Source organism: Conger conger, chromosome 1, assembly GCF_963514075.1.
Source record: "Conger conger chromosome 1, fConCon1.1, whole genome shotgun sequence".
Classification (NCBI taxonomy): domain Eukaryota; kingdom Metazoa; phylum Chordata; class Actinopteri; order Anguilliformes; family Congridae; genus Conger; species Conger conger.
Window position 1 is genome coordinate 28979759 of NC_083760.1, and position 25544 is coordinate 29005302.

Consider the following 25544-nt stretch of genomic DNA (forward strand, 5'->3'; position numbering starts at 1 on the left):
TATAGCCTATCCACTTAAGAAGTTGAAGCGTTGTGTGTTCAGAGATGCTCCTCTGCATACCACTGTTGTAATGCTCGTTTATTTGCGTTACTGCTATCATCCTGTCAGCTTCAACCAGTCTGGGCCTTCTTCTCTGACCTCTCTCATTACCAATGCGTTTTTGTCACTCACTGTTTTTTTTTTGGTTTTTTCACACCATTCTTTGCAAAGAGACTGTTATGCGTGAAAATCACAGGAGATCAGCAGTTCCTCAGATACTCAAACCACCGTGACTGGCACCAACAATCATTCCATGGTCAAAGTCCCTTAGATCACATTTCTTCCCCATTCTGAGATTTGGTCTGAACAACAGCTGAACATCTTGCATGCTTTTATGCATTGAATTGCTGCCACATGCTTGGCTGATTATAAGCTGGTGTACAGGTCTACCAAATAAATTGCTCACTGAGTGTATGTGCATGCATAGGTGGCCTTGGCACCATGAAATGTAAAAATATAGCATGCATATACAGTTACAACTAACTTATAGTATCTGGACTTAATCTGTCTTGAGCCATCATTTCACTCATAACGTAAAGATGATTACATGCTTAATTACACTATGTCAGTTCTAATAAACTTGTCCGTATGCTGATGGTTTGAGATATTTCCACTATTGTGCACTGATAAATTTGTTATGAACAGGCACTCCCAAAGTGCTTTACACTTTACTCCTATGTTTTGTGTGTTCACTTCAGTTCTTCAGGCCTGTTAATCAGAGTATAGGGTCACACTATTCAAACATAAATTGCTTGATTGAGACAGTAAACAAACAATTACCCATCATTGAGCAGAGTGCAATGGGTAATTATAATCAAAGGCCTTTCATCAAACAACAATATCAAATTATTAAATACAATAATAGCCAGCACATATTCAAACAACTGCTATTAAGATGGTAATCTTTCAATTCAGTAATGCAGCATCTTTCATGATGTGTTTTCATAGTTTTCATTTCTGCAAGGAGTTCACTGAAGGTAATAGATAAAAGACCACTTACAGCAACATATCTTTGATTTTGCACCTTTTCAACCTCAAGTTAGAAAAGTATTCTCATGCAAGATTAAGTGTATCAACCTATATACCATGCAGGGAATTTCCAACAAAGCACACACACAAAAAATTATACTTTGTTGATTCCTGGTTTCTTGTGGTGAGAAAACCAGCATTTGCATTGATTTGTAGACCATAGTTAACCCATTATGGACTATGGCACCTGTGTGCTCAGGAGAGCCCCCTACCTGCAAACCAGGGATGAAGCGGGTATCTTTCTCCACCACCAACAGGTCAGCAACACCAGCATTGAGGATGGACCGGGTCAGACCGCCAGGGCCTGGGCCCACTTCACACACATGCGCGCCCTTTAGGTTGCCTGCCTGCCGCACAATTTTATCTACATGGAAACAAATGGAAAAACAGCACACATTACATAACGATATTAGAACAAGGAATGCTTGTTAGCACATGAAATAAATGCCAAAACACCTACATAATTCTGTCATTAGCATGATGTACTGTAACCACTTAGCCATTTGGCCGATACATCACATTACCTGCCATAATTGGCTATGGCTGTATATGACAGCTTATGACAAATGTACATGCTCATAGGTCAGGTGTCCATTACAGGTTTATGACAGGCTTAGAGTATGAAGACATTTAACTCTCGCAAAGGGTCACATTACATCAAAGTGAAATGTCACATTCTGGTGTCTGATCATTTTACATCATTAACAAGATCATTTTGATTGATAATGCCAAAATCACAGTGCACTCACTCAATATTCCTTCCTATTTTTGTGGCTAACTAGTGGTTTGCGTAGTTTTGTTTGTGAAGTCTTTGCATACAGTTGTCACTGACAAATCCACGCCTGCCTCCTGGAGAGTGTTTTTGTTCTGTCGCGCAGGTGTTTTTTTTCGTTATTGTTCTTTTTACTGTTGAGGTCTTCCTTGGCCTACCAGACCCTTTCTGATTGCCAAGCTCAAACGGTTGATTTTGATTTGGTAAATTTGGCCTGTCTATATGTTTTTCTCAGCCTCATAATGGCTTCCTTTTCTATCACAGGCACATCTATGATCCTTTCGTGGACAAATGCCAATAACAGACTCCAAAGACAACCAAGCACTAAGGAAGCAACTGAACACACCTTACAAATGAGCAACACCTGTGAAGCCATTCGTCCCAAACATTATGGTGCGCTGAAATGGGGAGTATATATAAAAAGTGCTGCAATTTCCACATGGTGAAACCAAAATGTAGAAAAAAATGCTCTTTAATAAAAGCAGAGAATATGCACTTGAATTGTTTGATCTAACAAATCTGACATTGTCCAGTACAGAGCCAAAGCAAGAAAAAAATGTCTTTGTCCCACAAATTATGTCCCTCACTCTTCTGTACTGTATGTAACAGCTCAAGAGATCCACGTCGAGAGCATTCTCTGACCCCATGGGTCTGTGCTATAGACAGAACCATATAAATAATCTGGGTTTGACACCTTTCAAATTCAAGTGACGCCATCGCCAACCGCCTGGCCACCCAGCCAAACTGCCGTCTTTCCGCGTTAGCGGGAAAGCGGTAACGAGGCCTCGGGTCACCAGCGCTCTAAAGGAGAAGTCTGAAACGGCCGGCTCACCCGTTAGCCTCAGGTCCAGGAGAAAATTTTGAGACAGCTGCTTCTCTGCCCGCAGGTTATACAGCCGAATGATCTCTCCGATGGTCGGGAGAGGGGGCAGGCGGAAGCTCTGGATTTTTCTCGAGGCTGCCATCCCTCACGGTCCTTTGGAAAAAACAGAGAACAGAGAAAATAAAACAATAGCTGTTCCCACAGGAAACCATGGTGAATACATAGCTCAGGTCATCTAGCTCCACTGCCGAAAGCGCCTTTGCTGATGTGTGTCCTTTCCTGTGACCCCTGCAATATGCTTCAAGTTGGAGCCATCTTACTTGATGTGTGCTGAAGGTTTTACCTTCTGTACACTTTGGACCTTATTTACCGAAACCATTTAGCACATGCAAAACTAATAACAAAACCAGTGATTGGAGCAAAACAAATACCATGACCAATCATTGGTCATGTTATTGGTTGTGCATGTGCTAAAGGTTTTAGTAATTCAGGCCCATGGACACAGTAATCTAACAGAGATACTAAATAAAATGCCTTCAAAAGCACCGACAGGGGTGTTCTCAAAATATCAATCCTGCAAAATATTTTAACTTATCCACATAACTAGTGTTTGCTGTGTGCAAAGAATTTTTTTATTATTTTATTTTTTTAAATTAAATGTGGGCATTTGTATTGCTAATGAGGCGCTGTTTTAATGCAATGCTTTTAAGCATGGAAACTAAAACTAAGCATTGATTAGCATAGCTGTTTTGTTTGTTTTTTATGCATTGTGTGGGAAGTGTTATTCTGTAGGGCAGCTCATATACCCATCATATACATTTCCACATTCAGACTTTCACATGGAGTGCAATTTTACAGACTAGTATGCAGGAACTAGATGCTTACCGTGAAGGCTGCCTAGTGTGTTCCATCAGGGAATGAACCCAGTGACCTTTCATTCATTGCATAAGGGCACACTGACACTCATACCTAAGCTAAGTGCAACAGCACAGCGCCAGTATTGCATACTATGAAACATTCCCCATGTATGCTGATATGCTACAGTGCATAGACAAGTGTACCTGTGTGTCTGCTGTATATGTGTGAATATTTAATTTATTATATTTCAGCAAGTCACACACACACACACTTTTGTGTATAGTTCCATAGATAGTTGAGCCACATGCTATACCTTAATTATCTTTACTTCCAGCCTGGAATACCACAATATTTCATACACATTCCCAGAACAGGCTGGTCATTAAGAGTTATCATTCTCAAATCCAATCCAAATACAGTAGGTCAATCTGCATTCTGCTTCAATGGCCCATATACATGTAATATTTGACAAAATGCCTTAATGACCTAATTGTACTTATGTGATGTTTGTTCTGCTGTAACTTGGTGGCATTGCAAATGAGGGTCTTTCCCTCAATGCTTCTGAGATTTAAATAAAGGATGAAAGAATTAATTAATTAAAAATATGAATCAGACACAGGGGACCAAATTGGCCTACTAAAGAAAAAGAAGCCGTTGTTGCCATGACAGCTAAATTTAATTTGCTTTATCAATACAGATACAATAATGCCTGCCATGTTTCAAGGCTCTGTCATAAAACCTAAAGCCAGGCTACAAAAAATGGATGGAATGTAAACCACTACAGAGAATATTGTTGCCTATTGCCACCCAGTGGTAATTTGGCCATTGTGCACAGCAGGAGCGGCGTTTATCAATGTAATTTCTCCAAACTCGATTGTGTGGACTGGATAGCCAGCCATGGATAAGATAAAACGGATCGACTCGAAGATTTCTCAAGACGATATTTTTATAGTGGAGTATATTAATATTATCGCAACCAGAGGATAGCTAGTACAGCAGTATTTTGATTCGTTTGTAGCTAGCTAAGTTAGCAAATCAAGCTCATTATATCACAGTTAGCAAGATTACACAGACAATTACAAGACCACGTTTTGTAACTTAGCTCAGCACTAGCTTGCTAGCTAACCTTATAATGCACGTTACAATGCGGATCCACGTAGCTATGTTAATATTATAGTTAGCTTCTAACCAGACAGGTTACGGTATTTCGCTATAACTAGAGCCAGCTAGTTAACTTGGTGCTACTGTAGGCTACTGAGCATGAAACGTGCTTAAATTTCGTCATGTAATTTACGGCGATTGTTTCATTTCTCAACTGCTGCCTCCTTCATCTGAAACGCAAGTTTTGTTTTTTACAGTGGCATTTCACAATGTCATTTCGACAAAGGCATGTTAAAAACTAATATTCAACATAAAAACACGCGTTTCTCACCAGGATGATGACGTTACTGCTGGGGAAGATGACGTTGTTAATTGACAGCGGTGTTATCCAAAGAGCTTGCAAATATCGCAAATCGCCACCAATCATTTTAGCTAAGGCGGGGATTATTCTCTATGCTTGAATATGTCACTTTCGTGCAGTTAGTGCTGCGGCTGTGCAATACTGGTCCAATTCAAGGTCAGGGATTCATTTGTATGTACAATATGTGAATATGTGCAACTTGAAGCCATAAAAAATAGTTTGTTTCCAATGAATCAATAAATAAAGTTAATTTCTTGCACAGCACTGATATAAGTTACAGTAAATCAAAATAATAGTATAGATGTACAGGAAACAATCACAAAGTGTTCAGATTGCTCATAACTAGCAATAATCCTGGAGAGAAACCAACTACTGTAAAACAATATGCATGCATAGTTTCAATTGATATACAGTGAGCACCATAATTCATTGGACAGTGACACATTTTTAGTTTTTTTATTCCTGTACTTTCCATTTAAAAAGATGCAATGACAATGATGTTGAAGTGCAGACTGTCAACTTTTTTTTATTTTTATTTGAGATATTGGTTATTTTAACATAATGTAGAATAAAGTAATCATTTTTAATATTTGGTAAATGGTTGGCCTTCATCCAAAGCGCTGTACAATTGATGCTTCTCATTCACCCATTCATACACACACTCACACACCAACGGCGATTGGCTGCCATGCAAGGTACCAACCAGCTTATTTGGTTGCATATCCTTTGCATGCAATGACTGCTTGAAGTCTGTGATGCGTAGACATCACCAAACGCTGGGTATCTTCCCTGGTAATGCTCTGCTAGGCCTGTACTGCAGCCATCTTCAGTTCCTGCTTGTTTCGGTGACTTTTTGCCTTCAGTCTCCTCTTCAGCATGTAAAATGCATGTTCAATTGGATTCAGATTCAGTAACTGACTCCGCCAGTCAAGGATTTTCCACTTTTTGGTTGTCAAATACCCCTCTAGCAGTATGTTTCAGGTCATTGTCTTGTTGCATGATGAAGTGTTAAGCTTGGATGCATTTTGTTTTATCTGAGCAGATTGTTCATTGTTCTACTTCTGTCTGCAGTCAAATCATCGATGAAGACAAGTGAGGCCGTTCCACTGGCAGCCATACAGGCCCAAGCCATAACACCCCCTGCACCATGTTTCACGGATGAGGTGGTATGCTTTGGATCATGGGCACTTCCTTTTTTTCTCCAAATCCTCTTTCTCCTCTTTCCATCACTCTTGTACATGTTAATCTTTGTCCCATCTCTCCACAAGACTTTTGAGGCTCTTTTAGGTGTTTTTTAGCAACCTGTAATCTTGTCTTTCTTTAGAATCAAGAATAGACATCAGCACTGATGACACAAATTAATACACCTGCCGAAACACATCTGTGAAGCCATTTCAACAAATACATGTAGTACCTTAAAATGGGAGGGGGGCTACAAGAAGGGAATACCCTCAAATTAAAGCTGACCGTCTGCACTTCAAACTCTTTGCAATTGTATCCTTTCAAAGTGCTAGAGTACAGAAACAAAATAACAAAAAATGTGTCACTGTCCAATGCATTATGTTGCTTACTGTATAACACAAAATTCAAAGGGACCCATGCATACACTTGAAATGTAGCAAAGCAACAGTATGTAAGAAAAACGAAATATCCTTCTTTCAAATAAAAACAATTTGAAAAGGGAAGAATCAAACGTTGTGGAATATTGTATGGCATTGTATACCTTTTATGAGATTCATAATGTTTAGATATGATATCATGGAATCTTTCACAAACATGCCGATTATGTAGAACTGAATATTCATGGAGTATGACCAAAGACAATACCGATGGCAAAGTTCTACCCTTAACCCAGCTAAAACAACATGTTCCCGGAATGTTTGTCAATGTTATAACATTGCCACTACATGGCACCAACATTGTGTTTGTGTTAGCTGGGTAGCTGGGTGTTTCATAAATACACTGTGCACTGCAACTTTAGCCACTTTGAACAGATATCCCAAACGCTGGTCCCAGACAGCACCAATGCCTGCAATTCATTGTTGTTTTAAAGCTGAAAATAAGACCTGTAGCCTACCTTGGGAATGGGGACACCTGACCTGGAGTAAGGAAGTATAGAGGATGGAAGGAACATACAGTCAATTATTGGCACCCTTGATGAAAATGAGACTGTAGAAAACAAATAATACCATTACTCAGATATATTGTAATTTTCCAACATGTGGAAAATATTTTACTTTATTAATGATTCAATGGAATTGACCAAAATTACTCATTTATCAAATTATACATTTCTTTCCAAAAAAAAAAAGGTTTCACAATTACTGGCACCCCTGTTTTTAGTACTTGGCGCAGCCTCCCCTGGCAAGGATAATGGCACTGAGCCTATTTCTATAATGTTTAATAAGGTTGGAGAACACATTTGGAGGGATCTTGGACCATTCCTCCATGCAGAACCTTTCAAGATCCTTCATATCCTTAAGTTTGCGCTTATGGACTGCCCTCTTCAATTCCGACCACATGATTTCGATAGCGTTTAAGTCCGGAGAGATGGCCATTGCAAAATATAGATTTTGTTTTCACGGAACCATTTCTGTGTTGACTTTGAAGTATGTTTGGGGTCATTGTCTTGTTGGAAGGTCCACCTATGGCCAAGTCTCAGCTTCCTGGCAGAGGCAACCAGGTTTTTGGCAAAAATGTCCTGGTACTTGGTGGAATTCATTATGCCATTGATCTTAACAAGAGCCCCTGGACCACTGGCAGCAAAACAGCCCCAAAGCATCAATGATCCACCACCATGATTTTTTTTTGATTTTTCGATTTTGGTCTCATCTGACCATAGCACCCTGTTCCAGTCATAGTTCCAATGACATTTCGCAAACTCCAGACGCTTGAATTTGTTGGTTGCTCTCAGTGAGGGCTTTCTTCGTGCAACTCTTCCAAAGAGCCTGTTGGTATGGAGGTGGCGTCTTATGGTTGATTTTGAGACTTTGTGACCCCAAGACGCAACTAAAGTCTGCAGTTCTTGAACTGTGGTCGTTGGGTTCTTCTTTGCCTCCCTCACCATCTTCCTCACTGTGCGTTGGGGCAACATGCACCTAATTGCGTCCTCTTCCTGACAAGTTTGCAACTGTTCCAAAAATAGTATTAAAATAAAATGAAATAGAAATTAGAATAATTGTATTAGGATAAAAGTATATAGTTTACCCATATGTTTGGACATAAAATAAGCTCATTATCTGTGTTGTTTATTTTATAAAGCCTTTTTTTGGTCAGTTTCATCAAGGGTGTCAATAATTCTGGACCTGATTGTAGTAGGTGGCCACCTGGTTACTACAGAGAATCTGTGGTAATATCAGATGGGCTTCACTAGATGGCGCTGCATGCACATTCTCCATAGTGAACTGTTTCAGGCAGCACTAAACTGCTCAAGACAGAATGGAATTACATTAATTTCATTGTCTTCTCAAAGCTCATTTCGCCTGGATGTGCCATTCAAAGCATGGCAACTCCAGGGAGTTAAAACCTGCAATTCTATGTACAGTATTACTTCATTCCAGCACCTAATTACACATATACTGACTGATGCAATATCTGAAATCCTTGTTCCCTCAGCCTCTTAAGTCAACTTGAATTCAGGTCAAAGTTTCTGTGTTTGAAAGTACTCAAAGTTTCACACTGCCTCAGCATTTAAAGTCTTGCATTTAGTACACATCCTTTGAGAAAAGACTATTAAATATATTAGAGATTCATGCTCTGATGCCACTGATGAAATAAAAATCCTCTTGCTGCCATGATGCCAGAGGTCTTTGGCTGAGAGCTTTGACAATTATAGCAGGAACAAGGACAGACAATTTAATTTATCTGTGGCTGGTTCAGTTTGGCATCTCTGTGCCAGAGTCAGCTTGCAGTACCACTGAACACATCAAATCTACCTCTTCTCTATTGATAATGTGCACTCTGTAGCACAGGAAGCTAATGTTGCCAGATGTCTTTAAATCCCTTCCTCCAAATGCTGTATATTTCACACTCCACCCCGTTCTTCCCACATAAACCTTTTCTGGACTTATTCGTCTTCTGTTGCTGTAGCCCTGAAAAAGTAGAATAAGTCCAAAACTTTGCAAGAATAAACCTATTGGAGCAAAAACATCTTCAAAGACATCTTCTTTATTCTCTCTGATAATTGCACATGTTGTCCTGCACCTGTACCCTACTTGAGTTGGATGTACATAACAGCCTTTTTTCTTTCCTTGGCATGTTGTGGTATGCTCTTCTGCATGCCAGTGTTGTAATGTTATTTGAGTTACTGTCACCTTCCTGTCACCTTGAACCACTCCGACCTCTCTCAATAACAAGGCCTTTTCACCCACAGAACTGCCACTCACTGTATTTTTTTGTTTTTTTGCACCATTGTTTGTGAGTTTGTAATGTGTGACAATCCCAGGAGACTAGCAGTTTCTGAGATACCCAAACCACCCACAACCAACAACAATCAATCCACAGTCAAAGTCATTTTTCACTAAGATCACGTATCTTCCCCATTCTGATGTTTGGTCTGAACCACTAAACCTCTTCACCTTGTCTGCATGCATTGAGTTGACCGTGGAATGATTGTGACAGGGTGGTTTGAATATCTCAGAAACGGCTGATCACCTGGGATTTTCACGTTCAACAACAGTCGCGGAAAACACCCAGTGAGCAGCAGTTCTGTGGGCAAAAATTCCTTGCAAATGGGAGAGGTCAGTGGAGAAGGGCCAGACTGATCAAAGCTGGCAGGAAGGTGACAGTAACACAAATAATCACGCATTACAATGGAATGCAGAAGAGCATCTCTGGATAGTGGATAGGCTACAGCAGCAGTAGATTAACCATAAGTTAAAAAAATAAGTCTTATAAATACCTAATGAAGTGCTCTCTGTGTGTATAGTGAGTGCACACTCACTATAATAAAAACTGAACACTCTTAACCCAACAGGCAGCATTCTTTTCTTCAAGTATCATTCCTTTGCCTGCCTCATCTTAAATGTCAGGCACATCTTGGAAATGTTAGGAGAGTGTCTATTCCATCCACGTAGCATTCGCCTTATCAGACCATTCCTATCCCTCTCAGATGCTGAGAAAAGGAATCTATGCTTTTATTTATATCCCGACTTCATTTCTGCTGTGCCATGCTTGCAGGAGTTTCATCCAGAGTCCTTTTACAACTGCAGGTCTTATAAAATTCAGCTTTCATACTCCCACGTTGCTAAGGGAGTTGTTTTGTGCCGATTACTAAAATGCACAATGCAGGTGACATAGTATATGCTAGGGCTGACCAACCCTGTTCTTGGAGATCTACCATCTGGTAGGCTTTCACTCCAACTGTAAAGCACACCTCATTCAACAGTTAGATATCTCACTGAGCTGCTTATTCGTAGAATCTGGTGTGCAAAATTAGGGTTGAAATAAAAACTTAAATGACTATAGGTATCCAGGAATAGGGTTGGGTAGCCATGTTCACACACTGATTGATCATTCCCATTTTCAAGCCCATATTAAAACCAATTTTTAAAAACCAAACTTGTCTTGTGTGCTTCCATATTCCCTGTCTGTTCTTAATTGTGCAGGGAAACATACAATAGGTCATTGATATATTGCTATATGCCACTTTAATGGACTGACCTTTAAAAGAGGCTTCATAATTGAATCAACCTTAGTGACAGAATATTCATAATCTGAAAAGTTGAATCTTTGGCAACTGAGTTTGTGTATTGGGTAACTAGTTGTGATAATCAGATTTTGTGTTTTATTCTGTACAGTGCATTGAGCTTTGTAAAGAAATCAAGTATATTTAATAACACAAAATTAGAGTATCTTGATTATTGCAACATTATTGACTACCACATGGGGGCAGTGTGGAGAAGTGGCTGTGGAATTAAGCTTGAAACCAGAAACTATCAGATTAAAACCCCAGTGGGGAAATTAATTTACAAACCACTGTCCTTGATTTGATTCAGCTAATGTCCACGGAATATAGGCTGTACACTTTGCCCTGGTAAATGGGTTTTATCAAGCAGAATTATTTTATGACATTGGAGAGGGCATTGTCTGAAAAGCCTCCTAATTAAAGCGAGTAGTGAGTGTATCTTTGAGTTTCATTTGTTCGACATGGTATGAGCTAGTAACTCACATGCTGGTGGCTTTCTTGATAAATGCTTTGCATTACAGTGGATCTGGCTGGGTCGTAAATCACAACTACACAGCTCACCTATTAATTATAAGAAGGAAAACATTAACATCAAAAATGTATCTTACCTTTTTTAGTACGATGGGCTCGTATGCGTTGCCACGTCAGATTAAACAAATTTAGTCGTAGCTTCAGAAAACTGATATCTGATATTTGGAAGTCAACGGAGTGATAATGATTGCGATTGAGGAAGGAGAATTGGAACGGCAAAGGTGCTGCGTATATATAACGCTATATTGTACTTTGTGAGTCTGAAAATTTAATGGAGGCTATTGTGTTCTGGTGAATAATTAAAAGAAAGCAGTGAAGTACTATAAATTGCATTACAATTTTCCTGACAGCTAGGCTGATAGCATCACAGCTCAAGGAAGACAGTTTTGCACTTCTCAATGTATGTGTAGACGTGATCTAACAGGGCCATTTCAAAGTAACATCAAATGGACATGAAGTCAAATCAATTCAAAATGGTTTTGCAATAAATACCAAAATTACAGCACAACCATACTGCATCACTGAAGCAGACTTCACCTGGCCTCCTAAGGGCAGTGTGTGATACAAATTGCTGAGATTTCCATTGAAGAATTTTATCTTCAGGGCATGAACTCTTAAAATTAAGTTGAGACAAATGCATATGAGTGATCCATTTTAATATTACCCCATTGCAAGAACATGAGCTGTTGTCCAATCACAATCAAGCTCAGGGTCAAAGTCCTAAATAGGGGTTGGTAAGAATGGGGATGTACTGATACAACAGGTCTATAGGAATCCTCCCAAAGAGCTCACAGTGCCCCTCCACCTGCCTGCTCCCACCTCCACCCGCTCCACGTGCAACTGACTCACTCTGCCAACCTGATTACAGAATGCAGTGCTATGATCCCCTTCATCCATTCGTGTGGAAGTGAGGCTAAAATAGGCTGGATATGTCATGTGCCACATTAATGACTTGTGAATCATTTGAAAGCACCACCCCTCACATTTTCAGTGTGTCACATGAATGCCTACTCATGGTAGCTCACCCTACTAAGAGGTTCATGAAGTCTCATGCTCAAAATACTGCAGTCAGTTCTTCTGTTTGGTTACAGTGGAGCTTTGGTTACAAGTCTTGGCCATTGGCTGAATGTGCTCAGCACATCCGGTCAGATTATTGTGACCTCACTTTTGGGTATGCCATGTTGGCGCAGGCATCTTAACTGCTTTTGGGCCCTAGCATCCCTCTTAGCAGTTTCTCTAGATGCTTACCCTGAAGCAGGACATCACATGCAGTACTATGGGTCTGAATCAGATATACAGTGGGCTCCAGAATTATTGGCACCCTGGATAAATCTGCACAAAAATGCTGTAAACTAAAAAAGAATACTGTTATTGACATAAGCTTTATGTTCAAACATAGGTAAAGTATTGTGTTTTATTAAAGTCTTACATTTTACAAATAAAAAAAATATTTCCCCCAAAAACGCTGGTTTAATACTTTGTGCAAACACCCCTGGCAAAGATGACAGCCATGAGTCTTTTCCTATATTTTGTGATTAGGTTCAAGAACTCTTCCATTCAGACCACAAGTTTTTCATGGGATATATGCCTGGAAACTGAGATGGGCATTGCAGAACATAGCTGTTGTTTTTATGTATGCTTGGAGTCATTGTCCTGCTGGACAATCTACCTACAACCAAGACTTAGCTTCCTAGCAGACAAACCAGATTTTCAGCCAAGATTTCCTGGTACTTTGTTGAATTCATTGTGCCATTTATCTTAAATAGTGCCCCTGTATCACTGGCAGCAAGACATAAAAAAAAAAAATTATGACCCACCGCCATATTTGATAGTAGGTATGAGGTGCTTCTCCTGGTATGCAATCCATTTTGCCTCGAAACATGTTGATGGCAAAACATTACATTTTCGCTTATCCTGAACAGGGTCGCAGGGGGGCTGGAGCCTATCCCAGCCTACATTGGGTGAAAGGCAAGAATACACCCTGGACAGGTCGCCAGTCCATCGCAGGGCACACACACCATTCACTCACACACTCATACCTACGGGGAAATTTAGACTCTCCAATCAGCCTAACCTGCATGTCTTTGGACTGTGGGAGGAAACCGGAGTACCCGGAGGAAACCCACGCAGACACAGGGAGAACATGCAAACTCCACACAGAGAGGCCCCGGCCGATGGGGATTCAAACCCAGGACCTCCTTGCTGTGAGGCAGCAGTGCTACCCACTGTACCATCCGTGCCGCCCAAGGCACAACCAGTCTCTGGAATTCTGAAACTGCGATCCTTGGGTTACCTATGGCCTCCCTCACCATCTTCCTTACTGTCTGTGAGGATAATATGCACTTGCATCCTCTTCCTTGTAAGTTTGCAATGATTCCATATTCCAATGATTCCAATGCCTTTTTATTATGGCCCTTACGGTGTTAAGCAGTATTGTTTATGTATTTCTTGTACCCATTACCTGACTTGTGGTGGTCAATTATCATTTCTGTCTTCTGAATTGATGGTTTTTTGGCTTTTCCCATGCTGATGGTTAACTGGGATTCTGCATGCCTCGCACCTCATGTTTATACTCTTGAGCAGCGCTACTCAATTCCACATCCTGCGGGCCACAGTGTCTGCAGGTATTTGCTTCAACCATGCGCTACAGCACTGGTTTCATTAATTAGCTTATTAAGAACCAAGCTGGTTAAATAATTAGTGAAATCAGGTGGTTTAGCGCATGGTAGGAGCAAATACCTGCAGACATTAAGACCTGCAGGATGTGGAGTTGTGTAGCGCTGCTCTAGTGAAACAGGAAGTGATTGAATGCCAGAATATAGTTCCTTTAGAGATTAACTAAATTAAAGTAAAATTGTATTACCAATTTCACTTTGTTTCATGTTTTTTACAATAACTGTTAAGAGTGCCCATGATTTTGGCACCTGCGGTTTTCAGAAAAAAATTATAATACTAAATAAAAAAACATTGAAACATTAGATTAGATAAATGTATATTTTTTAAAGTATTTAGTTTTCCAGTATGTTTGAACATAAAATATATCTATGTTGTTTATTATATGCAGCCTTTTTTCTCCATTTTTATTAAGGGTGCCAATAATTCTGGAGCCCACTCTATATTATCCTCAACTTGGCATCCACTGACCCAGAGAACTATAAAGATACAGAAGTAGAAGTATAAAAACTGGAAAAAGAACGGGAAAGATAAGAAACCAGGAGATGCTGCCATTGTGCTTGATATTGTTTCATAGGAAAAACACTGTTGTTACACGGTGGCTCCTCTGAAGACTTTCAGAGTAGCTCAAGCAATGTGAAAACATGAAATATATAAACTCTTTCCTCCGGTTTTTACCATATTGTTATTTCCATAATTAAGATTACATTTTCTCGAGCGAGCCTTCAAAAAAAGGTGTTAGTCTGCCCAGTAATGCAGCTTTAATCACTGCGGTTTCAGAGTTCTGTTCTTTTCTCTTCTTTGAAGCTGGGTAATTCAATGTAAATGTTATGCCCCCTGACAGGCCTGTGATGTGGGCAATGCTGCCAGACGGGGTACCCTGGGTGAAAGGGCAGCCGTTTGAAACCTGGGGAGCGTAAAACCCACCTCCCACCTTAACTGTCTGGGAGTAGGCTACTGTCAGGCAGGGGGCTGAAAAAGGCCACCCTCAAGGGGAAGCCATTTTATGCCCCTCTCCCTGAAGCACACCAGACACCTGGACGTTTCCGTGGCTGCATCTGTTCCCGTTCGGTACAACAGCAGCTCGGCGCGTGTCACCTTGGTGTTAAATAGACCGTGTGGAGACGGGTCGAAGGTTAGTCACCGCAATTTTACGATCGCCGAAGGGTCACGGTCCAGCATTACCGTAGGAGGAGGATGTACCATACGCGTCGTTTAATGGTTTGCAAGCTGTCCATTTGTGTTCGAGGTGGAAAAAGCCTGAGACACGTCGTGAATGAGAATCACGGTCAGGGTTTAGCGATTGCCGCTCAACTCCGTAGACCTGTCCCTCCTGGGTACAATGCATGATGCCTTAAATTCACAAAAGAATGCCTGCATATTAATTTACTGTCAGCCACAGCGACAGTGTATATGCAAACTGCTTCTGACTTTTCTGGCACGGAACAACATATTGTATGTGTGTGTGTGAGTGTGTGTATGTTTGTGCATGTATGTATGTATGTTTTATGAGAGAGCTTACTTGGTTGCCAGTATATATTCTTGAGAAAGTGTGTGTGTGTGTGTGTGTGTGTGGGGGACACTGACTGGTACAGTATTTTAACCAATGAAATCAGTAAAATCCGTTTTACCTTCCAAGAAATTAATTTGTTAGCATTTTACTCCTGAATCGTATAAACTTAAGTAAACATGTAAAATGAATATGTAAAACATATACATACATACACTCAGTGAGCACTTTATTAGGTAGACCTGTAAACCAGCTTGTTAATGCAAAGTTTGCAGAGAATGATGCAAAAAACTAAAAAACATCCAGTGAACAGCAGTTCCTCAGGCAAAAACACCTTGTTAATGAGAGAGGTCAGAGAAGAAGGGCCAGACTGGTCAAACCTTACAGGAAGGTGACAGTAACACAAATAACAACACTGGTATGTAGAAGAGCATCTCTGAACACACAATGTGTCAAACCTGGATAGGCTACAGCAGCAGAAGATCCATCCATCCATCCATTATCTGAACCCGCTTATCCTGATCAGGGTCGCAGGGCGGCTGGAGCCTATCCCAGCATACATTGGGCGAAAGGCAGGAATACACCCTGGACAGGTCGCCAGTCCATCGCAGGGCACATACACCATTCACTCACACACTCATACCTACGGGCAATTTAGACTCTCCAATCAGCCTAACCTGCATGTCTGTGGGAGGAAACCGGAATACCCGGAGGAAACCCACGCAGACACAGGGAGAACATGCAAACTCCGCAGCAGAAGATAAGTCTAATAAATACCTAATACAGTGCTCATTGAGTGTACATACCTTGTGTCCTTGCAATTTTGGGGCTCTGGCATGGTGTTTGGCCTTTTGCTTTTTTCCCTTCTGTACTGGAATGTATTTGGCACTATATAAATAAAACTGAACTGCAATGGCCATCTCAGTCTCCTGACTTAAATCCCATGAACTGATATCCCAAGGATATCAATGATTCTGAAAGGTTCTGCATGGAGGAATGGTCAGAAATCCCTCAAAATGTGTTCTCTAACCATATCACAAATTATAGGAAAAGACTCATGGCATTAAACCAGGGGTGCATTGTGGAACCTTTTTTGAGGGGAATTTTTTTAATGTAAGACTTTGGTTGGTTCCATTGAATCATTAATAAAACACACTGCTTTACACATGTTAAAAAATAAAGCTTATGTCAATAACAACAATGCATTTTTATCAAGGGTGGCAATAATTCTGCAGCCGACCGCACATGCATGGATGTACTGTAGTATTTGAATTGTAGAACCCTCCACAGAATCTCTTCAGCCTTTTCTAACTCCACACCTATGATCCATTCTTAAGCATCCCGTAATGGTGGTACTGCGGATTAGATTTTGCCGCCTGACCCCCCTCATAAACCTCTTCAATTCATTTCTCCTCATAGAGCCCACTGTAAGAAGAGACAATGTGCTGCCACAGGGGGGTTCCGCAATAGACCGTAAAAGCCAATGCCATGAAACGTGCTTTCACAATCTTCCCAGGTACAATTTTCACCCTGCGGTTTCATTATTATCAGCCGCTGTGCCAATATACAAATCATATTTCAATAGCTTTTAACATTAAGAAATAATAAATAAATAAACAGACTATTTGTTTTTGGAGGCGCATAACTCGAGTATGTGAATTTTACACAATACAGATGGAATGAGGAGGGCAGATGGTCAGGAGTTCAGCAGAGGCCAGCCCATCCAATCATCTGAAACATGGCCTCTGCAGTATCGATAGAACAAAAACTAAAAATAAAACTACACTATAAAATATATCACAACTCAATTGCACTTACCCCAAGAACTCGTTGGGGCCAATAGTTACAGTCCATCATAACTGTTTGTCAGCTACTTCTGTGTTGATTACATTCTTTATCTGGATTCTGATTATGCCTAGCTAGATTTCAGGTGCCATGTTCAATGTTTATATTACATAAATGTTTGTTTATCTTTGTATTTTTGTGTCATTATTCTTAATTTCAATAAACATGCTTGGTAATGAGAGAACAGAAAAGGAGGAGACTGATTAGCCTCCTAGTGAGCTGCTTGGTACTGTGAATTCTTGACTTTTCATTATTAGTTGACTGCTATTCTGGAAACTTCCTACTAATTTTCACAAGAGTAGTTTGGATGAGATGACTGCTGATATCCTGTGATTTTCACTTTTTAACAGTCTCTCGAGGTTGCAGTTCTACAGGCAAAAACATGTTGTTAATGAGAGAGGTCAGAGGAAAAGGGCCCGACTGGTCTCAGCTGACGTGAAGGTGACAGTATCACAAATAACCATACATTATAACAGTGGTATGCAGAAGGTGCATCTCTGAGCACCGAACATTTCAAACCTCTAAGTGGATAGGCTACAGCAGCAGAAGTCTAATAAATACCTAAAAAAAGGGCTCACTGAGTGTATATGTCAAATGATGGTGTTTGGTTGGTTATAATTTGTCTGTCTGGCTGTTGCACAGTTTATGAGGATAATGAAGCAATTTTCACGCAGATCTTTTAGATTGCGTAAACAACAAGCTTTTTGTTTTCCCCATAAAAGGCAAGTATATGAAAATATGCCTTCTATTCAAAGTTATTTTAGGGAGTGTCATTTTATTTATTTTCTTTGTCAACCAGCAAAACCATGTCGAGCTGAGAGCTGGTCTGAACTGGTCAACCAGCTAAACCATGTCGAGCTGGGAGCTGGTCTGAAGTGATCAACCAGCAAAACCATGTCGAGCTGGGAGCTGGTCTAGTTTTCTTTTCAGCAAGGAACAACTGTAAATGCATCACTTGAATCTATTTTTTTTTAATTGCCTAACAGGACTGATTAAGCCAAATTAGTTCACAAATTAGTAAAATTAAAATGTGTATACGTACAACTCTACTGGGAATTAAGTTTGACATTGTAAACAACATCGAGCTGAATTCCCAAAAGAGTTGTACATATTCAAATCTGGCATAAAAAATGGGTGTGCACCCATCCATAACATTATGCCGGTAGCAGCTAATAAATATAACCCCGAAAAACAAAACAAACACTGGCACTCTACTCATAGGTCCCAAATGTCATATATATATATTTTTTCATTTTCTGTGAGCAAGTGATCAGCCTTTAACTGATGAAGACCAAACATGTTCTAAATGTCGTAACAGTAAAATGGAAAAATAAAATATATATCACATTCGGGAGCTACTCTACCAGCAGTATGCTGGATTGTTTTGTTTTTCATTTGTTCACCGGACCTTGCTATGCCGGAACCCTTGCGAATTTCCGCCCCCTCGTAGAGCTCAGTTTTAATGACAGGGGCCTAACATCTATAATTAGGCCGTATTGAGCTGCACAGATTGGACTGTCCAAGCAATCGTGACCGCTGCACAATCAACATATGACACTGAAGCACAGGGAACCATGTTGTGGGTACACACGAGTGCACGGACATGCACACATATGCAAACATAAACACACAAATGCATATACCCACACAAGTGACCACATGCAACTATGCAAATACTTATAAACCCTCTACCAGACCGGTGCCAGTAACAATTACAAGTTACTGAGACGGGTGCGTGGGGGTTGGACCCAAAATGCATGACTCAGAAACAATAGTAATATAAAGACCCCTCAGGGCTTTATTCGGGACGAATCCCAGGAGAGTAGTCAACACAAGCAAAGTCCATACACGTAGATCCAGCCAAACAAAAAGCACGGTGCCGAGGGAAGAGGCAAACTCGTAGTCGGTAGACGTGCAGGGAGGTCCGGTAGCAGGAGAGCTGTCAGCGGGGCAGATGAACAGACGGACGGCAGGCAGAGGCGTAGTCGTGGGCGAAGCGGGAGTCGAAACCATGAAACAATCAGCGAAGCAAAAGTACAAAAACGGTAGGCGAGGACGTAGTCAAAAAACAAACGATGGTCACAAAACAGAAATCAATAAACAATGGTCGGTAACAGGCTTGGATCGTAACGTGTAATCAATAGTGGTAAATGCTCAAGAGTTGCGTGGTAAACAGAGGCAGACAATTTCGCAGTGAACAGTAGCGCGACTGGGCTATAAATGCGGGTGTAGACAGGTGCAGACAATTAGTTAGAGCGTAGCAAGGAAATGGAAAACAGGTGCGATGGATGACAAGTTTAACAAGGAGATTAGTAATCGTTAGTAATAAACCTATCCTGCCCTAGCATTAGTAAATTAGTAAATGACATGCACGAGAAACGTAAGGTAACATGAACACATGATTAGTTTGTTAGTTTCTACCCAATCCTGATCTAGCGTTAGTAGTTTTAGTAAATAGACAAATAGAAACAATTAGGGAGTGAATGACAGAAGGAGAGAGAGAGAAAAGGCGGAACGTAAGGTTTGCGGAAAAACATGTAAAAGTGTATGCATAAACCGTGACCAGTTAACGTAACAATAAACATGCATCAAAACATAACACAAAGCGAAACTAAGACGATAACCACTAAACATAACCAGGAATATAATCGTACGAAAACATAACTAAACATGACAAGAAAATAAATCGTAACGAGACATAACTAAACATGACAAGAAAATAAATCGTAACAAAACATAACTAAACAACATGACGAACCTAGACAACATAATACATGATAAGACACTACAAGACTAATACAAAATGAATAAACATAAAACATGGCGAGACAGACCTGAAACGTGACAGTTACCTTTGTTTTTAGAATTATCCTGATCTGTACAGTACAGAAGCATGCTTTGAAAGGTTCTCTCATATCTAATATTAATTTGACATCTATTCAAAGATGATTCAGCATGTACCGGTCAACAGGAAATGTGTGAGTGAGATTTAATTCCTAGCTATATGGCAAAGAAACAGACACTAGGAGTGTTCCGGAGGATTGAATTTCATCTTGTGAGCAAACCTTCACTCAACTCCTTGCACAGTACTACACAGTTGTGTGTTCATAATGGCCCAAATGGACTTTCGCAAAATTTAAAAGTTAAAATGTCTTTGCCTTGGATGGTGGAGGACATAATACAATTCTTTTAATTAAATGTGATATTGTAGGCATTCTGCGTTGTATTCTCCCTAAAAAGAGAGAAACCCATTACTTTTCATCCCCCAGTAGCTTCCAATTTCTCCCTGTACAAAAGGAGCAAAGCCTTCACTCTCCTCCCATCTATTCCCCTGCGTCCCAAATCACTACTAAGCCAGCTTGCAGAGGCTCTAAACCTGAATGAGTCATTCTAATCTCACACACTTATGATTGTATGTGTGTGTGTGTGTGTGTGTGTGTGCGTGCATATGATGCTTCTTTGCCATAAAGTCACCCCTTCTCTCCCAACCCAAGTATTTTTTATTTATTTAATCAGAACTTTGACCCAATTGCTTATCAAATAATTCCATATGCAACCACAGAAAGCATTTTTTATTTACTTATATTTTTGCCCTAATCTAACAGAACCGTTTGTCAATATTAGGTAGATAACCAACCAAACCAACAATGTAATAGCTAACAAGTGTTACATGACAAAATAACACCATAGCACTAATATCTAATAACAGAAAGAGCTAATAATACTAACAAAAGTATTACATTACACCTAGTTGTACCAAACTGCATTTTCAGAATGGTTGCATTTGTTTTAATCAGAAAGGACCTAAAACAGACATTCAGACCTAATCATTCAGATGACTGTTCTATCTGACGAACAGATAGCTGGAAACATTGTGTGTTCATAAAAGTTCACATCCTGTCCCCGTATGTCCCAAAATGGATAAATAACCTTTCTGTTGTCGGTTCTGAGAGGACTGGTCAATTGCCCCTCTCCGATTTGTTTGGCTCGCTCCCCTGCCCGCTGGCTGCAGATAAGACCCATCTCTGAAATCAAACCTCAGTCTGCCTGTGCTTCAGCCTGATTAGCAGCCCAGAACAATTATCCTAATCATGTCATCTTAACGAACCCGCTGATAAGTGATAATCCGGGGACCCTTTGCCCAGGAGGTTTCTTATCGTCCTCCAGAGACAATAAATAATGACACTCATAAACAAACATGCAAAAACCTGGGTGCCAAGCCTAGCCCCCCTATCTGTCCACTAATAATGTATCCAGCCTCAGGGATACTGGAAACCGTCTCTGCTCCTTGTTGTTTGGTTCCAACTGCCAGTACTGACTATTTTGAAAATAAAATAATGAAAAAAACAGTACATCATGGCTTCGTAGTGCTTTCACGTGTGTGATACATACTGGAGGGGAAATTATAAAATGTGTGGCTGTGTTTGTATATGTGTGTATATATGCATGTACAATAAGCACTGTATACAAAATATGTATGTGAATATTAATTTACAGTGCAGTCTGTATACATATTTGGACACACAAATTTAAAAAAATATTTTTCTCTGTACTCTGTACTCTTTACTTTTTTCCTCTTTAAGGCTTTTTACTTTTAGTCTAATCCTGAGCAGGTGAAACGTAGGTTCCATTAGAGGCTGGCTTATTCACTTGGCCAGTCAAGAGCATTTCAGTGTGCCCCTGGAAAACGGCTTTGTTGCTTTAGCTGTACGATTGGGTTTGTCTTATGTCTTGAGAAATTTGGTTAGATCCGAGCAGATCTGATGTGTCTGTACACTTGAGAATTCATCCTGTTGCTGCCCTCAGCAGTCACATCATTCGTGAAGACAAGTGATCCAGTTCGAGTGGCAACCTATAAATGCCCAAGCCATTACACTCTCTCTGCCGTGTTTCACAGATGAGTGGAGCTGCTTTGGAAAGCTTTCCTTTCATTCTCCCCCCTCTCTTTCTCCCCCAATTGCGATATACTGGTATACTATGGCCAGGGCCAGAAGAAGCAATGGAGCAGACTCATTCATCAGTGTCCAAAATGGCTCTTGGCTTAGAACACTTACCAGAGCCATCAAACCGGAACTGCGAAAGCATGCGATTAACTCAACTCTGGATATTGCCCTGCCCATGTATTGTGCTGGCTAAAGAGTTTATTTGCAGATGATTTTTATTAATTTCATAATTTCTCCAGTAAGACCACAGGAATAACAACCTCCAGTTTCCAGTGTGTATAAATGGCTGTCTGTTCTAAGGTCAATGGCTGGTTACATTTCTGTGATTGCTCATTGCTGATGGATTTCAAACAAAGAAAAAGATCCACTGTTCAAAATATGTTAATAAAAAACAATGTAGACAAATCAATTCATACATGCACAAATTACCCAGGCTCTTCTTAGAAGTTTTCAAAATTAAGCAAAATGTCCAGTCATATTCTCAAGCTTTGTCAGACGGTGAAAATAGTTTCTACAGAAAGATAGAATGTACACATCTCACATATTCACATTAAATTGTGTTTTTCTTTTCTGGCAAACCAGCGAACATAAATAATCCAATTCTCAAGTATTGCCAAGTCTGAACTTTTATCCTTAACTTAAACTAGGAGCATGGTTCAGCCCGCACATACTTTATACAAGGTTCAATAACTCTGCCCTATATCAAAGAATAATCACAGAGCGAGTTACAGAGCGAGATGAAAGCAATCACCGGGAGAAGTTTGGAGATTAAAAAGAATTGACAGTCGGCCTTGTCTCTTGATAGTTTCACCACCGGTACTCTAATCTTATCTAAGTCCTGCCCCCAACTTCTGTGAGTCACACAACTGTCCACACCATTGCCCCTGCTCCCGGGGAGGATGAACTGCAGTACAGGGCAGCCATCGGATAACGAAATCCCATTAAGCGCTTGCCAGCACTCACTCTTATTTATTTAACTGGATGGGCTGCGGGAGACAGAGGAAGGCATATTTATTCCTCTCTTCTGAGGAAAGATGGACCAGAAAAACCTGAGAAGCAGAGCGATGCAGTTTTACTTTTTTCCCTACCCACAGCGGTTAGAAAGCACTGACAACTGCAGTAACAAGGAAACAGCCAGGCCGTGCATTGTCTGGGTCATGGATAATATTGAAAATTATGTTATCTATATAATTTTCAGCACCAAAATGACTATTTTTACAGCTCACTGCATGGCGTAGCCTATTGACATACGCTCACTAAGCACTTTATTAGGAACTCTATACTAATACTGGGTAGGGCCTCCCTTTGCTCTCAGAACAGTCAGTTTGAGACAGCTTTTGCTTTGTGACGTGGTGCATTATCATGATGGAAGTCGCCATTAGAAGATGGATACATTGTCTGGCACCAACAATCATGGCACGGTCAAAACATTTTCCCCGTTCTGATGGTTGATGTGAACATTAACTGAAGCTCCAGACCCATATCTGCATGATTTTATGCATTGCACTGCTGCCACACGATTGGCTGATTGGATAATCGCATGAATAAGTAAGTGCTCAGGGAGTGTATGTATATGAATGCAAATTACCCCTTCAAAAGCATGGGGACAACCTGACAGAATTGTGGAAGAACTGTGGAAGAATCCTTCCTTGGCTTGAACCTGCCGTCTGTAAATAATTTTTTGCGATAAGTCAGCTATTTCAGTGTACAGGGACAAATATTTATATCAATAGCCATGATACTTAAATTAGAACTATTTATATATTTATATATGAGAAATTGTCCAATTCTTTGAATATAGCCCTCAAATTATGTTATTTTATGTTTTGGGTCAAATTGAGCCAAACAGTTTAAATAAACAGAAAATTATTGTAATAGAAAAAATTCAGCATGTTGTGTGTCACCTCCTTATTGTCTCCAAATGGCGAGCCTTTTATCCATGAATATGAAAAATCTGTGAGAAACATCTAATTTTAGAGCCTATGGTACAGTGAGTGAAAGTTTGGCACCTGTATGGGAAAGTGCCGCAGAATCATTCACAAAGAAATCTAAGATAAAAATAAAAATGGTAGTATATTTTCTTACAATTTATACAGTTACAGAGGGTCAAAATTATCCCACACAACACATTCATAGGTCAAGTTGGTACAGGACTTAGCATAGCATTATGTTTATTGCATGTTTACCATTTAGTCCCACCAAATTAGAAAAAGATTCCAATTTGAAGTTAAGAAGTATGCTGCTTCCAAGAGATGCTGAAGAGGTCTATTTGCCGGCCTTTCAATTGATTCTGTCTGAGGCCGACGGTCGCTTTGGTCATTACTATTCCTGCCCTCTTATTTGTGCCCCACAGAGTGAGCTACAGCATTACAGCCGACGACCTCCAGTCACAGAAATAGGATGTGGCCGAGTTGCAATAAACCAGCGCTGATATGTAACTGCTCTGCCTATCTGCTGGTTTGTTGGTGTGTGTCAAAACTGTAAAAAACGGTCCTCGCTCATTTCCACCACAGCATGAAATGACATCAACCACCCCCCCTCTACCAACCCCTGCTTCAGCGACACCCCAGCACTATGCACCCCGCTGCTGTTCTCCTGACTGTGCAGTAACACTTCTGACCCCAATTAGCCCTCATTCACACCTGTCTTCCAAACCCCAACCACCCCCCCTCCCCCTCCCCCAAGGCTGAGGCTGCATCTCCCCCCCCCCAAGCTCCACCCCGGCAACCTTGTCTGATAGCAGTGAGAGCCGTGAATTACCGGCCGAGCCTCCTGAAACAGCCTTTCCAACATTTCAAATATACATTTTCTACCGATAAACAGGCTAGGGCAGAGAGAATCGCGGTCGTAACGCGTAGCCTTGAGTCAGTTACTTCTTTTTTTGTGAAGACGTAGCTCAGCTGGCCTCAGAGGCAAATCGCTGCACAAAAAAAAGCATACCAATGTTCTGCATGAAGTCACTCTGAAAAAAAGAGTATGATCTGCTCTGAACACTGATCTGCTCAGCTGGTGCTGTACAGGTATTTCTAGAGGTCAGCTTTTAGTGATTAACCCGAAGCGGTGAGACTTTCTGGGCCTCAAGGCGTTTTTAAATGACAGCTTATATTTTCTCTACTGAAGGAAAGGATATAGTGCAATATAGAGATTAGGCAGCAGTAACTGTACCTTCTTGTTAGTCTCATTCTCAGACAGTAAGCCCGGTTTACCGTCAGATTAAATTTTTCACAAATGTAGGATAGCTACTTTAGTGATTTGTAAACCTCACTTCTTGAAACCTAGTCTGTGGTATGTTTGCCAATGTAACTTCATAGCTGGGTTCTTACTAGAGAAAAGGAATATAACTGGCAAGTTAGTTTGATTTACCAAGCATGGC

The 25544-nt window shown here is 40.5% G+C and overlaps 1 protein-coding gene across 1 annotated transcript in view; it reads right to left on the bottom strand.

Moving 5' to 3' along the window:
* Window positions 1-5083, bottom strand: part of tfb1m (transcription factor B1, mitochondrial) — a 33071-nt gene extending 27988 nt beyond the window's left edge. Inside the window, exons 1-3 of the mRNA XM_061247721.1 lie at window positions 4954-5083; window positions 2673-2816; window positions 1281-1432 (exon numbers count right to left, since the gene is read on the bottom strand). Of these exons, the coding sequence (XP_061103705.1) occupies window positions 1281-1432; window positions 2673-2805 (285 nt within the window). The 5' untranslated portion in view covers window positions 2806-2816; window positions 4954-5083. The remainder of the gene's footprint in view (window positions 1-1280; window positions 1433-2672; window positions 2817-4953) is intronic.
* Window positions 5084-25544: the final 20461 nt, after the last annotated feature.